Source organism: Triturus cristatus, chromosome 4_1 (genome assembly GCF_964204655.1).
Source record: "Triturus cristatus chromosome 4_1, aTriCri1.1, whole genome shotgun sequence".
In the NCBI taxonomy this organism is placed as follows: Eukaryota; Metazoa; Chordata; class Amphibia; order Caudata; family Salamandridae; genus Triturus; species Triturus cristatus.
The window spans coordinates 249,769,348-249,781,848 of NC_140585.1; the positions used below are offsets into that span (position 1 = coordinate 249,769,348).

At 48.6% G+C, this 12,501-nt stretch overlaps 1 protein-coding gene across 1 annotated transcript in view; it reads right to left on the reverse strand.

Moving 5' to 3' along the window:
- The window catches only part of LOC146854207 (solute carrier family 23 member 1-like), a 379,286-nt gene that overhangs the window by 143,769 nt on the left and 223,016 nt on the right, over positions 1-12,501 (reverse strand). The window contains exon 5 of the mRNA XM_085651987.1: positions 8,444-8,625. Within this exon, the coding sequence (XP_085508113.1) occupies positions 8,444-8,625 (182 nt within the window). The remainder of the gene's footprint in view (positions 1-8,443; positions 8,626-12,501) is intronic.

Consider the following 12,501-nt stretch of genomic DNA (forward strand, 5'->3'; position numbering starts at 1 on the left):
TATGCATATCGATTTAGCCCTGGTCTTTAAGAGAGTACTGAAGATTGGAGAGCGCCTAAGGTCTTCAGATAAATAACTGATAGAAAATGTGTATCCTGGATGCCTTTTGCAGCCCAAATCTGCAATTAAATTTAAGCCACCAATGCTCTGAAGAGTAGCAATATCCATGGCCACTCAAGATGTGATAAGCTTCACTGTATGAAATTACAACACAGCTTTGACTTCAAAATGTCCGATTGAAAACTGAAGACAAAAAGTACCCCTTCTCGGGGCCAAGAACCGCCTCAAATTAACAAGATGGACAAATACGTATTTTCGAGGAAATCCTGGTTCTTTACATCACCAGCAGAAGCGTGGGACTAGCTGGAGGGCTAGCGTACCTCAGAGTTGGCGACCTCAGGGGACAGGAAAGGGCATCCCCCCACCGGGTCGACAGGGCGATGATTCCCCAGCACTCAATAACAGTCAGTAAACCGACGTGGCGGAAGAAGAGGCGTCATAAGAGACAATGCTGGATGTGGGATGAGTACCCAATGGCCTAACATTAAGTGCTGTCATGGGGACTGAGGTCTAGACGGACTGGGGACCATTACGTAGACTTTGATCGTTCACAAACACACTAGCCTGCATAGAAGGAGCGAGGCACCAACACACTTTCTAGCCTGGTGAGGGTGGACCCGGGGTAGAGTAATGTTAAATGTTTATCGTTGAGTGAACGGGGGGCGGGAGTGCGAGGAACAGTGCGAATTATCAATCTATGGGCAACACATGGAAATGACAATACAATCGGTCTCACAATGGTCTGTGAGTGACTTGAGCATTTAATAACCTCGTGGTGGGGCAGCCAACCCTTGAAATCCTCATTGTTCAGTTTAGGGCAACAGGAGCTCTGCAAAATGGGGGGATGGGCATTTCTCGAACCACAGTGCAGAGTAGCAGGGAGTAGAGAGGTCATTGGAAAGCTTTGTTTTTGTTTTATGTTCTAGATGCTGCACAGTGCATCATGTATATTTGTGGTTATATGGCGAGACAAAGGGAGCGACCCAACCATAGAGGGGCACAGGGCAGACCCCGCAGTCCTACATCACATGGGGACACAGGCTCACATTGACCTGAAAATCCTGTCCTGGAACAGGAATGGTCGGGGCTCCATGGTTAAACGTACCCTAGTGTTGCTATATATACAACATCATGCCCTGGACCTAGTCCTCTTGCAGGAGACCCACTCAAAAGGCCATCATTACAAAGCCCTGAACAGAAGAGTGCAGACCCTCGTGTATGGTGTGGAGGACTGAGGTCCTCTACACCATTCACGCCCGGCCACGTAGCATGACTCGATGGGCAGATTTGTGCTGCAGACAGGCAGGTATAATCAATCAATCAAACATTTGTAAAGCGCACTACTCACCCATGAGGGTCTCAAGGTGCTGGGGGCGGAGGGGTGCTGCTACTGCTCGAATAGCCAGGTCTTGAGAAGCCTCCTGAAGGTTAGTAGTTTCTGGGTCTGCCGTAGGAGGATGGGGAGAGTGTTCCAGGTCTTGGCGGCGAGGTGGGAGAACGATCTGCCGCAGTGGTCGCTCTTTGGATGCGGGGGACGGAGGCGGGGGCGAGGTCGGCGGAGTGGAGCTGTCGGTTCGGGATGTAGAAGGTGAGTTGTCTGTTGAGGTATGCCGGTCTGGTGTTGTGCAGCGCCTTGTGTGCGTGGGTGAGGAGCTTGAAGGTAATCCTCTTGTTGACGGGAAGCCAGTGCAGGTCTCTCAGTTGTGATGTGGTTGTGGAGAGGGATGTCGAGGATCAGGCGTGCAGAGGCGTTTTGTATGCACTGAAGTCATTTCAGGAGTTTGGCCGAGGCTCCTGCGTAGAGGGCGTTTCCGTAGTCCAGCCTGCTGCTGACGAGGGCCTGGGTGACCGTTCATCTTGTTTCGGTGGGGATCCACCTGTAGATCTTGTGGAGCATGCGGAGGGTGTTAAAGCAGGAGGACGAGACGGCGTTGACTTGCTTGGTCATGGAGAGTGTTGAGTCGAGAGGATAACCCCCAGGTTTGGTGCGTGGTTGGTGGGTGTCGGTGCTGCACTCAGTGCGTAAGGCCACCAGGAGTCGTCCCAGGCTGAGGGTGTGGACCTGAGGATGAGGACCTCTGTCTTGTCTGAGTTCAGCTTCAGACGGCTGTTCTTCATCCACTCGGCGACGGCTTTCAATCCTTTGTGGAGGTTGGTTTTGGTGGTGAGGGGGTCCTTGGTGAGGGAGAGGATCAGCTGGGTGTAGTCGGCATAGGATATGATGTTGAGGTCGTGCAGTTGGGCGACGTGGGTGAGCAGTGCCATGTAGATGTTGAAAAATGTTGGGCTGAGGGATGATCATAGGGGTACACCGCAGATGATCTCGGAGGCTTCGGAGTGGAAAGGTGGGAGGCGGACACTCTGGGTTCTGCCAGAGAGAAAGGAGGTGGACCATTCCAGAGCCTTGTCTCGGATCCCTGCATTGTGGAGGCGTGTGCGTAGGGTGCGGTGGCAGACAGTGTCGAAGGCGTCTGATAGGTCCAGGAGGATGAGGGCTGCGGTTTCGCCGTTGTCCAGCAGGGCCCTGATGTCATCGGTGGCGGCGATGAGGGCAGTCTCGGTACTGTGGTTGCTGCGGAACCCGGACTGGGACGGGTCCAGGATGTTGTTCTCCTTGAGGTAGCGGGTCAGCTGTCTGTTGACGGTCTTCTCAATGACCTTCGCCGGGAACGGGAGCAGGGAGATGGGCCGGAAGTTCTTGAGGTCCCTCGAGTCCGCCTTGGGTTTCTTGAGTAAGGCGTTGATCTCGGTGTGCTTCCAGCTCTCCGGGAAGGTCGTGGTCTCGAAGGAGATGTTGAAGACCTAGCGGAGATGGGGTGTGAAGGTGGCGCTGATTTTGTTGAAGATGTGGTGTGGGCATGGGTCTGACGGAGAGCCGGAGCAGATGGTGTTCATGATTTTGATGGTGTCGTCTTCGTTTATGTAGGTCCAGGCGAGCAGGGGATCGAAGTGGGTGGTGGCCGCGGGGTCTGAGGTGTCGGTGGGTGTCGGGGTGGTCAGGTTGTTGAAGCTGTCGTGGATGTCTGCGATCTTGCGATGGAAGAAGGTGGCAAGGGAGTCTCCCAGGTCTTGAGATGGTGGGATGTCGTTGGTGTTGGAGCTGGGGTTGGAGAGTTACTTTACGATGTTGAAGAGCTCTTTGCTGTTGTGCGCGTTGTTGTCGAGTCGGTCCTTGAAGGAGGCCCTTTAGGCGGATATGATGAGGTGATGGTGTCTACGAATGGCGTTCTTGTGGGCTGCGTAGCTGTCTGGTGTATGTTCGGTGTGCCATTTCTTCTCTAGTGTACGGCAGGTTTGCTTGGAGGCCTGGAGGTCTGCGGTGAACCAGCTGGCTTTCTTGTTAGTGTGTCTGTTGGAGGGTTTCTTGAGAGTGTTGGCGCAGTTGTCGATCCAACGCCTGAGGTTGCGGTCGGCGGTGTCGGCGTTGGTGGGATCCGCAGGTGGGCTTTGGGCGAGGGTGGTGTTTAGCTGGTCTTCGGTGATTTTGCTCCAACTGCGGTGGGGGATCTGTTGAGTGCGGTGGTGCGTGGTGAAGTAGATGCAGCGATGGTCGGTCCAGTGGAGTTCGGTGATGTGGTTAAAGGTGACGTGGAGGCTTGCGGAGAAGATGGGTTCAAGTGTGTGGCCGGCGGAGTGGGTGGGCATTGTGATGAGCTGTCTGAGTCCGAGGTTGGCGAGGTTATCAATCAGGGTGGTGGAGTTAGTGCCACCCAAACTACAGGGGGACACTCTCTCAGCTCTTGACGCCTCTTTTGGAAATGCCAATGGACACCTTGATCCTGGGCGGCGACATGAACGATGTGATGGCATTGGGGTGAGACAGGAGGACTGAGAGGGGAGAAATACGAGGTTTGGAGCCAGCTCCAATTCTGCGTGAACTCCATGGGATTGGTGGACCTTTGGAGGGCACACCACCAGAGTATGAATCAGTTTACCTATCTATCGGCCACACATGGTGGCCTGTCCCCGATTGGATTACATGTTTACCTAACAGGACGGCGTAAACCGCGACAGCAACAGATCACATCTAGGGTGCTGCATCTCCAACCATTCCCCGGTGATGACCTGTCATCGGGGCCAACCAAGGAGACTGGGCTAACACCCAGAATAGCGGCTTGGCACTTAAAGGATAGGAAATTCCAAGACCAGATAAACAAGTGCACAGACCAATACTTTCAGGTGAATGAGGGGTCAGTTGACTCGACGTCCACCTTGCGGGAGGCTTTCAAGACGGTGCTGCGCGGGCACACTCAGGCCCTTATTGGGATTAAATGGAAAGATGGAGCTGGAGAGGGAGATCAAGTCCCTGGAGAGGGGGGTAACAGGGAGGAATCCCAGGTCCATCACCTCTGGCTAAAACAGCGAGAACTGAGGGTACCTTGCCGTAAACGAGGCAAGGGCACATGGCTTGGCCACACAGAGACGTTTACACAGGGCACCAATTCCACCGCCAAAGTCGGTTTTATGTTGTAGGCGATAAAGCTAGCAAAATCATAGCCTGGTTGGACAATAGAGACAGGAACTGGGTCACCGAAATTCATGATCGTAAGGGTGGGGTGCATACCACAGTAGCAGATATAGCAGAAGCATTCGCAAAGTATTATGAAAATGTATGGGGGACCATGGCTTGCAGACTGAGGAAAAGGTTGCCTCTTGAGCAAGCTCTTTATTGCTCGGGGCTAATCCCTCATCATCCAAACTGAAATCCTGACAGATCATCCCTGTCCTAGCGAGAGAGGGGCTATTATACCCACTGGCGATATTTTGAAAGCTCGGGAATGAGGCGGACGATCCCGCCAAAGAGAGCGCTAGCATCGAGGGAGGCCTGAGAAAGATGGCGCCCGCTGCCTTACGGTTTTGGGGGCTTGGAGCAAAGTTATAGGCACCCCCCAGGGAACAAGAACAAGCACACAGGTAGCAGACGAAACCCGCGGTGAGCGACAGATTGTGTGTCGGACGAGGAACCGAGCCGACGACACTGTAAAAGGAGGCGCGCTGGTCCTTGACGTAAGCCCGGACGGACGCTGGAGGTCCAGGGAGAATCTCTGAGACAAGAAGGTAGCTGACAGGAGCACGAAAGCAGGTGAGTTGAAGCTGAACTGCCCCCCCTGCAATTCGATAAGAGGGCTCTGAAGAAGCCCCTTTAGCATGTCCCATGCAAGATGGGCAAACTGGCGCCGACCCAGAATTGCGGCCTGCGTGCCGAAGCGGTGAGGAGTAGAGGGCCATGTGGATGAGAGGAGATTGCAGCTGATTCACCGGAGACCCGAACATTAATTGAGGAATTGGATGGGCCCAGTGTTGCAACTTGGGGTATTCTCACTGGCAGGAGTGGGCAGAGAGATAGCTGGAGGGCGTAGGAGAGGTGAAAAGGGCAGTGGACTCTGCAATGATGAAGGGCCCGCTCCAGGACCCCTGCAACAAAGCAACCTGGATAAGTACACATTGAAGATGTCGGCAGCTGAGCCATTGACTCATGAAGGGAAATCCATGATTCTAGGGAGGGGTCTACAGCAGGATGGGGAACCTTTCATGCGCACAATTATGGTTGCCATACAGGAGCTACACAGCTCTATAGCCCCTATCAAGCCTAAACTAGATGCTGTAATGACAGAGGTCAATCCACTCAGGGTTGACTTACACAAAATTTCAGAGAAGGTAGCAGTAGCGGAAATACAAATAAATGGTTTGCTCTCCACAACCAAGCGTCTGGCAGAACAGGTACTGACCTTAACAAAACAGAGCACATGTGCTGCAGGTAAGGTCACTCCTCACATACCTATCATGTTTCAAATGGCAAAGGAAGATGGAGCCCTTCCCATGGATCAGAAAACGGCCACAATCGTCGTTCTTCCCAAGAAAGGCAAGCCTCCCACGGCCTGCATTACTTATAGGCCTATATCACTGCTTAATGTAGAGGCCAAGGTGTTGGCCAATGCTTTGGGATTGGTGAGGGTCATAACTTCAGTGATACACCCAGACCAATCCGGGTTCATGCCACATGGGGGCACGCAACAGGGATGCCCCCTATCACCGATGATCTTTGCCTTGGTCTTGGAGCCTCTGGCAGCCTTGGTCCAGCAGGACCCTCTCCTGTGGGGGATCCAGAGGGGAGAGGTGTGGGAGGAGAGGATCTCCCTGTACGCCAATTACATTTTACTATATGTCTTGCGGCCCCATTTCTCGGTGCATAGAATTTTGCATATTTTCGGCCTCTTTGAGAGTTACTCTGGCTATCAGATCAACTGGGACAAGTCCCTTATCTTTCCACTGAAAGCAGGAAGTCCATTTATTTCATCAGCATGCGTGGCTCCTGTGACAACAGAGGGCATTCCATACCCGAGAATTTTGGTGACCCGGGATGTAGAGTAATTCCACAGGGAGGATGTGGCTCACTGGAGGTCGCTGACAATATTTTTGATGGACAGGGCCGTCCTCTTTAAGATGATGACCCTCCCCTGCATGTTGTACGCCCTGCAGAACACCCGGTAAAGGGTGCAACAGCACTTTTTTACTAAAGTCAATAGCGAATTGTGCACACTCCTCTGGAATGGAGGTAGTTTGCTGATCTCCCTTGAGAAGTTACAAAGGGGAGTATGCGAGGGTGGTTTGGCAGTTCCTGACCACCGGGGCTATTACTGGGCTGCCCAACTGATGGTCATTAATGAATGGGTTTTTGGAGACAGGGAGGAACCTGCCTACAGGGTCGTTCGTGAGGCCGCTGGAGAGCAGGGATATCCCTCCATCCTATAAGACAGGATGCCAATGAGCACACTACCCAGCCCCACTCAGGCAGTTGTTAGGACTAGGCATGAAGCCAAAAGGCATTTGGGTTGGGAAGGTAGACTGACCGCCACGACTCCACTGTGGGACAGCGAGCACCTTGGGGAGGTGAAGAAACTGAGGGGCCTCATTAGATGGGGTTTGATAGGAATTGACCGACTGGGGAACATTTGGAGGGGGGGAGCACTTCTGTCCTTTGCAGACATCCAGACAGAGTATGACATGGGGGCTGGGGAGCAATTTAGATATTTACAACTGAGAAATGCACTGTGGTGCCATCTACCTAAGAGAGGAAAGCTACTGGAGTCCTTGCCCCTGGAGGACCGGTCGTTACTGGACCCAATGCCTTTTAAGGCAGTCTCCTTAGTGTACCGGAAAATAATTTATAATTCACTGGACCTGTTCCACTCACTAAGGGAGGCTTAGGAGAGAGACATGGGCTCATATAAGATGATGGCTGGGTGCAGGCCAACCAGAACCCCAGAGAAATAGCCATAAAGGCCAGTTTCCGTCTTATACAACTACGCATACTACACAGATCCCACTATTCCAGATCCATGCTGCACCACATGGGTCGGTACGACCCAGCCCTTAGTGCCAGAGGCTGTGGACCGGTCTTTCATATTGGAGGGAGGTCACACTGGATATGACTGCTGTTACGGGCCTTGAGGTTCCACTGGAGGCTAGATGGTTGGTGTTGGGCATTTCTGGGAAGGAGGCCTGGACCGGTACCTTATAATATAGTTGACATTGGCAGCAGGGATGACTAAACAGAATATTGCAAAAACATGGGGGCAAGTAGACCCCCGGTTATCCGGGACTGAAAGAACGACCTAGACTGGTGTCAACTGTCAGAGCGTGTGGTCTATCAGAGACGGGGATGACCCCAAAAGTATGAGAAAATATGGGGTAACTGGAAAGAATATAGAGAGTCCTGAGGAAAGCCAGGGGTTGTGTGAGAGGGTGGGAAGTGGGTAGTCCTTACTTGAACTGTTCATTCCGGTACACTGTGCCTATTAGAATGTATCTGTGACATATTCGATGATGCAAATATTGTCTGAAACTGTTGTGGTTTGCACCTCTCCATATTGACTTGCTATACGTGCTTTTAATTCGGTACACATTGATGTATACAGAGCAACTGTTGGATAACAAGAATAATTTTTAAAAAAAGAACTACCTCTTCTCTGGCCTGGGAAACGGCAAACACTTATAGCTTTTAATTAGTAGAGCAGCTGTACTTTGCACAGATAGGAAATATCCACAACTAAACCAATATTAGGTTGGATGCATTGACAGTTTCATCCTCCCCTCAACTGTCCCTTTGTTCAACCCTATCAAAATAAATAACTTTATTACAGTAGGATTTATGTTATTGATTTTTTTTTCTTCTCTGATCTCCTTTTACTGCTCATCTCTTCTTGCATTGGTCTTGGGAGAGGCAATATAAGCTTGTCATGATGAAATCAACACACTATAGAGTTGTATATCACTATTTTAAGTCTGTTTTGTTTCTAGGAAAATGGAAAATAGAACATGTTAAAATCTATAGCTTAGTGTATCACATGTGTATATTTGGGAGTTACAACGTTTAACTTACATGGCGGCTATCCCCCAGTGTGAGCCTGCATCTCTGCCTGCTGAAGTAAAGAGAGGCAGAGCGATGAGACAAATGGTTGGGGCGATTGTCAATGGTCCAAGATAACGTATGACGACTCCAATAAGACCAGAGAAGCCCATCAAAATTTGGAGGCAGGAAGCAACTATTACAGCTCCTTGAATCTGCAATTGAGAAGCAGATGAGATGGGTTCAAAAGAAAGGAGGGGTGGAGGGAGAGAAACATATGAACGTAGGGTATAGATGGGTCAAGAAAAAAGAATAAATGGTATAGATAAAGAACAAGCCGAGAGGATTGCATAAACAAAGGTAGAAGGATGTAAAGGGAGGCAAAAGAAATAAGAAAGGAAAAGGGATAGATGAATACGAAAAGGGAGGAATGTTAATGTAAAGCAGAGCAAGTATGAAACTAAAGGGAGAAGTTTATTAAATGTCACAGTGAGATAATTATTTAGAAAAATATATAGACAAGGAGCAAGAAAGCAATAGATGAAGAGGCAATGGTGAGTGAGGTGGCATAAAATGGGGGCTATGAGGGAGGAAAAGAAGGTGGGATTGTGGTCATTGAGGAGAAGGAGGTACTAGAAGAGATACAGAGAGTGAAGAGGAAATAGAAAAAAATGGGTAGACCACAATAGCATAGAAATAGTATTATGTGATTAGAGAGAAAAAAATGAAAGATAGCAGTCAAGAGCAGGAAGATGGAAAGGAATAAATAGGCATAGAGAATGGCAGCAGTAGAAAGTGAAGAGAACAAAGGCTGGATTAGATGAAAACTATGTAGTAGTAGAAGAAACTAAAACATTGGTTGAGAAAAGAAGAATATTCTAAGGAAAGATAAGGGCCAACATGAGCAAGTAGATTGTGAGTGCAACATTACAGGTAGTTGAAGAAGTAGATGCAGACATTCTTACAGAGAAATGAAACATGTAGCAAAAATGAAGATGGTATTGATATCAATGGATTTACACGAATAAGTGGAGGAATTTAGAGACATTGAAAGGAGACAGAAGGAAAGGAAAAGAAAGAAATTAGAAAAAAGAAGGAAACAAACAAAAAAAGAAGGAAACGGACATTAAGAGTTATAAGGTTAGATTATAGAAATACAAAGGAGTTTGAGCAATAGAGAGATAGTGGGAATAAGAGAAGAAGCAAAAGAGAATTAAAGGGAAGTGAGGGATAGAAAGACAGCCAGGGGAACACAAGAATATTTACACATACTGCAAGAAAATATTATATGCTTCGTACTTATGGGCATTTGAACGCAGTAAGAAATCATGTACATTTGTGCACTCTCAATGCCTTCCGTGTTACACAACTGTACCTTAAGCATTAAATCAAAGACATAAATAAATATAAAATCAGACAAAGGTGTTTGACAGAATGAATTAGCATCTGAGTGCTATTGGTAGTTTGAATCTCATCAATGTTAGAATGCATGGGTCTTTTTGTAATGGCTATGGGCTTAGTTGTATCCACAAGTGGCATTCACACTTCTCAGGTTTTATACATAATGGGCCTCATTTATGAGGTTTTGACGTAGGGTAGCGCCGCAAGGTATCTTGCTGCGCTGCCCTACGTCAAAACAAAAGAGCTATGTCCTTTTCCCGTGCGCTGCACCTTCCTGCACAAAATCAATCAATTCAGGTGCTTTCCTCTTTCTATGTGTGCTGCAGAAAGGAAAACATGAGGAGAAATGAAAACATTTCACCTCCTTGTGCCTCCCTAATGCCACCCCTGGGTTGGCGTGAGATTCTGACGCTTTCCCAGGTTTACGATTTCTCGTGAATCTGGGAATGCTTCAGATTCCATGGGTGTTTTTTTATTTTTTTACCCACAGCAACACCCATGTAACAATCCCTTTCACACAGTGTTCTGCGTGAAAGGGGCACATATTTACAAGGCTGTGAAAAGCCACGTAGAGTGGCTTTACGTGGCCATGTAAATATCCTGGGGCACATTGGGCCACCAGAACATCAAAAAAGTGAAGTTCCGGCAGCCATTTTTTAACACTGAATAATGAAAAGAAGGAGCCTTTGGTATTCTGAGGGGATATCACTGATTGGTACTTTGCCTCATGGATTCCCCAACTTGGCACTTTAACATCTCATACAGTTAAAGTTAAAAAACAGTGTTATTCTTTTTAACTGGGATCTATCGCATCAAATTCAGAAAGTCTATGCTGCAGGGTTCCATTCCTCAAGATACAAAAGAATATTTTCTTTTCTCTTCCCCCGCATAAGCACACTGCTTTGGTTGAGGATGTGTGTTGTCACATGTGGGCTACCACAATGCCCTGTATCTTGTGAAGTATGATATTGCCAGACTTCACGTCTTCAAAAAATGGCAGGAAAGATTGGCGAGAAAGCATTGCACACCCTCTGCCCCATCCAGTGAAGCAGAGCATACAAATAAATACCTATTTTGAGAAATCTGGGTCAGAGAGTTGCAGGCCAATCAGAAGTTACTGGGCTTAAGATATCTTTAGTTTCTGGTGTCCAAGGGCTCAGGTACTTCAGACGCTCAGGCTGGCAAGCAAGTACCCCTTTTTTGCAATTGACTCTAAGGGTAGCAAGGTAGGCAAGTCCAAGGCTTACTAAGATGGTTGCAATGAGCTATAAAAGCCGAAGTTAGCCATGCAATACATAACTCAATGAATCAATGAACAGTCAGTGCTTTAAACAGCAAAAGTATTTTAATAGTTGCAATGAGAAAGGCTTTGCACAAAATTGCATGAAACATGGCAGCTGGAGAAACCATTGGGAACTCCTTCTAAAGGGCTTCTCAAACTACATATGGTACATACTAAAGAAATGTCACGGAAGTCAACTGAACCCTGTGAGTGCAGACTAGCCCACGTAGAAATCTTCAATGGTTTTTACAAACCGTAAGCCGTAAAACTACAATACCACCATATATAGTAAATCAGGTGCAGTTATAAAACGTCAGGCCTGTTGGCTTTGCCACAGGATGAGAAACTATGAGACCTTTTACATTAATAAACATTTTCCTCTTTACATTAGGCAAGCCCGTCTGCGCCCGTCCACGCCTGGACGCCGCAAGACACGCTGGTAGCGGCTTGTCAGGATGTTTTTCCTATTCTAAAACGGAGCTGCTGGCTATTAACACACTGATTGACGCCTGCCCTTCACCATCTCTGGGGTGGCAGAGTGGGCTAAAGAACGGTGATGGATCAAACCCAGATCTGTTGACTGGGTGTGAGTGTTTGATTGGTTCTGATGCTCCGTCCATCACCACCCCCTTTTGTACCGCTTCACCATCTCTAGGTTATATGGAGGGGCCTTTTTGCTGTCGCAGTTGTGGGTTTAACTCTCACCCAGTCTTCCCCACTCCACTCGCTCCCCTTGCTCCCAGGGCCCCCATTCTAATCCTGCATTTAAATGTTCTGTCCCTGGTTAAACATTATTTGGACATCTATGATCTGAGTCAGGATAAAACCCCTGATGTCTTTTTTCTCACTGAAACATGGCTCAGTGATGATATGGTGGCAGAGCCGGGGCTTGCGCTTCCTCTAGGCTATAGTATTCTGATCCTGAGTAGGAAATCTAGAGGGGGCGGCATCGCGGTTATCTTTAAATCCTGCTACTCCTGCTCGTTTGTAGAGGAACTGGTGCAGGGCTGCGAGTGTGCTCGTTTCAGCATTACTTTTAGCGCCAACTTCACTATGTGAGGGTTGTTGGTTTATCGCCCCCGGGCCCAGCCAAAGAGTTTAAACTAGCTCTTATCGATGTTGTTAGCACTCTGGCTATGAGCACAGCTAATTTCAATGTTCTGGGTGACCTTAACTTGCATTATTACCTCAATCACGACAGTGATATCAGTTTGCAGGCAGACCTGGCGGCCTGTCAATTAATGCAATTGGTTTCTGGCGCTACCCATACGGCCGGACATTTATTGGACCCTGTCTGTTCTAATATTCCCCATGCTTCTGTGGAGAGCCCTAGTCCCGTATGTTGGTCGGACCACTATTTGGTCCCATTGTCTTTCCCGATTTTCGAACTTCCTCACAGAGCTCTTCA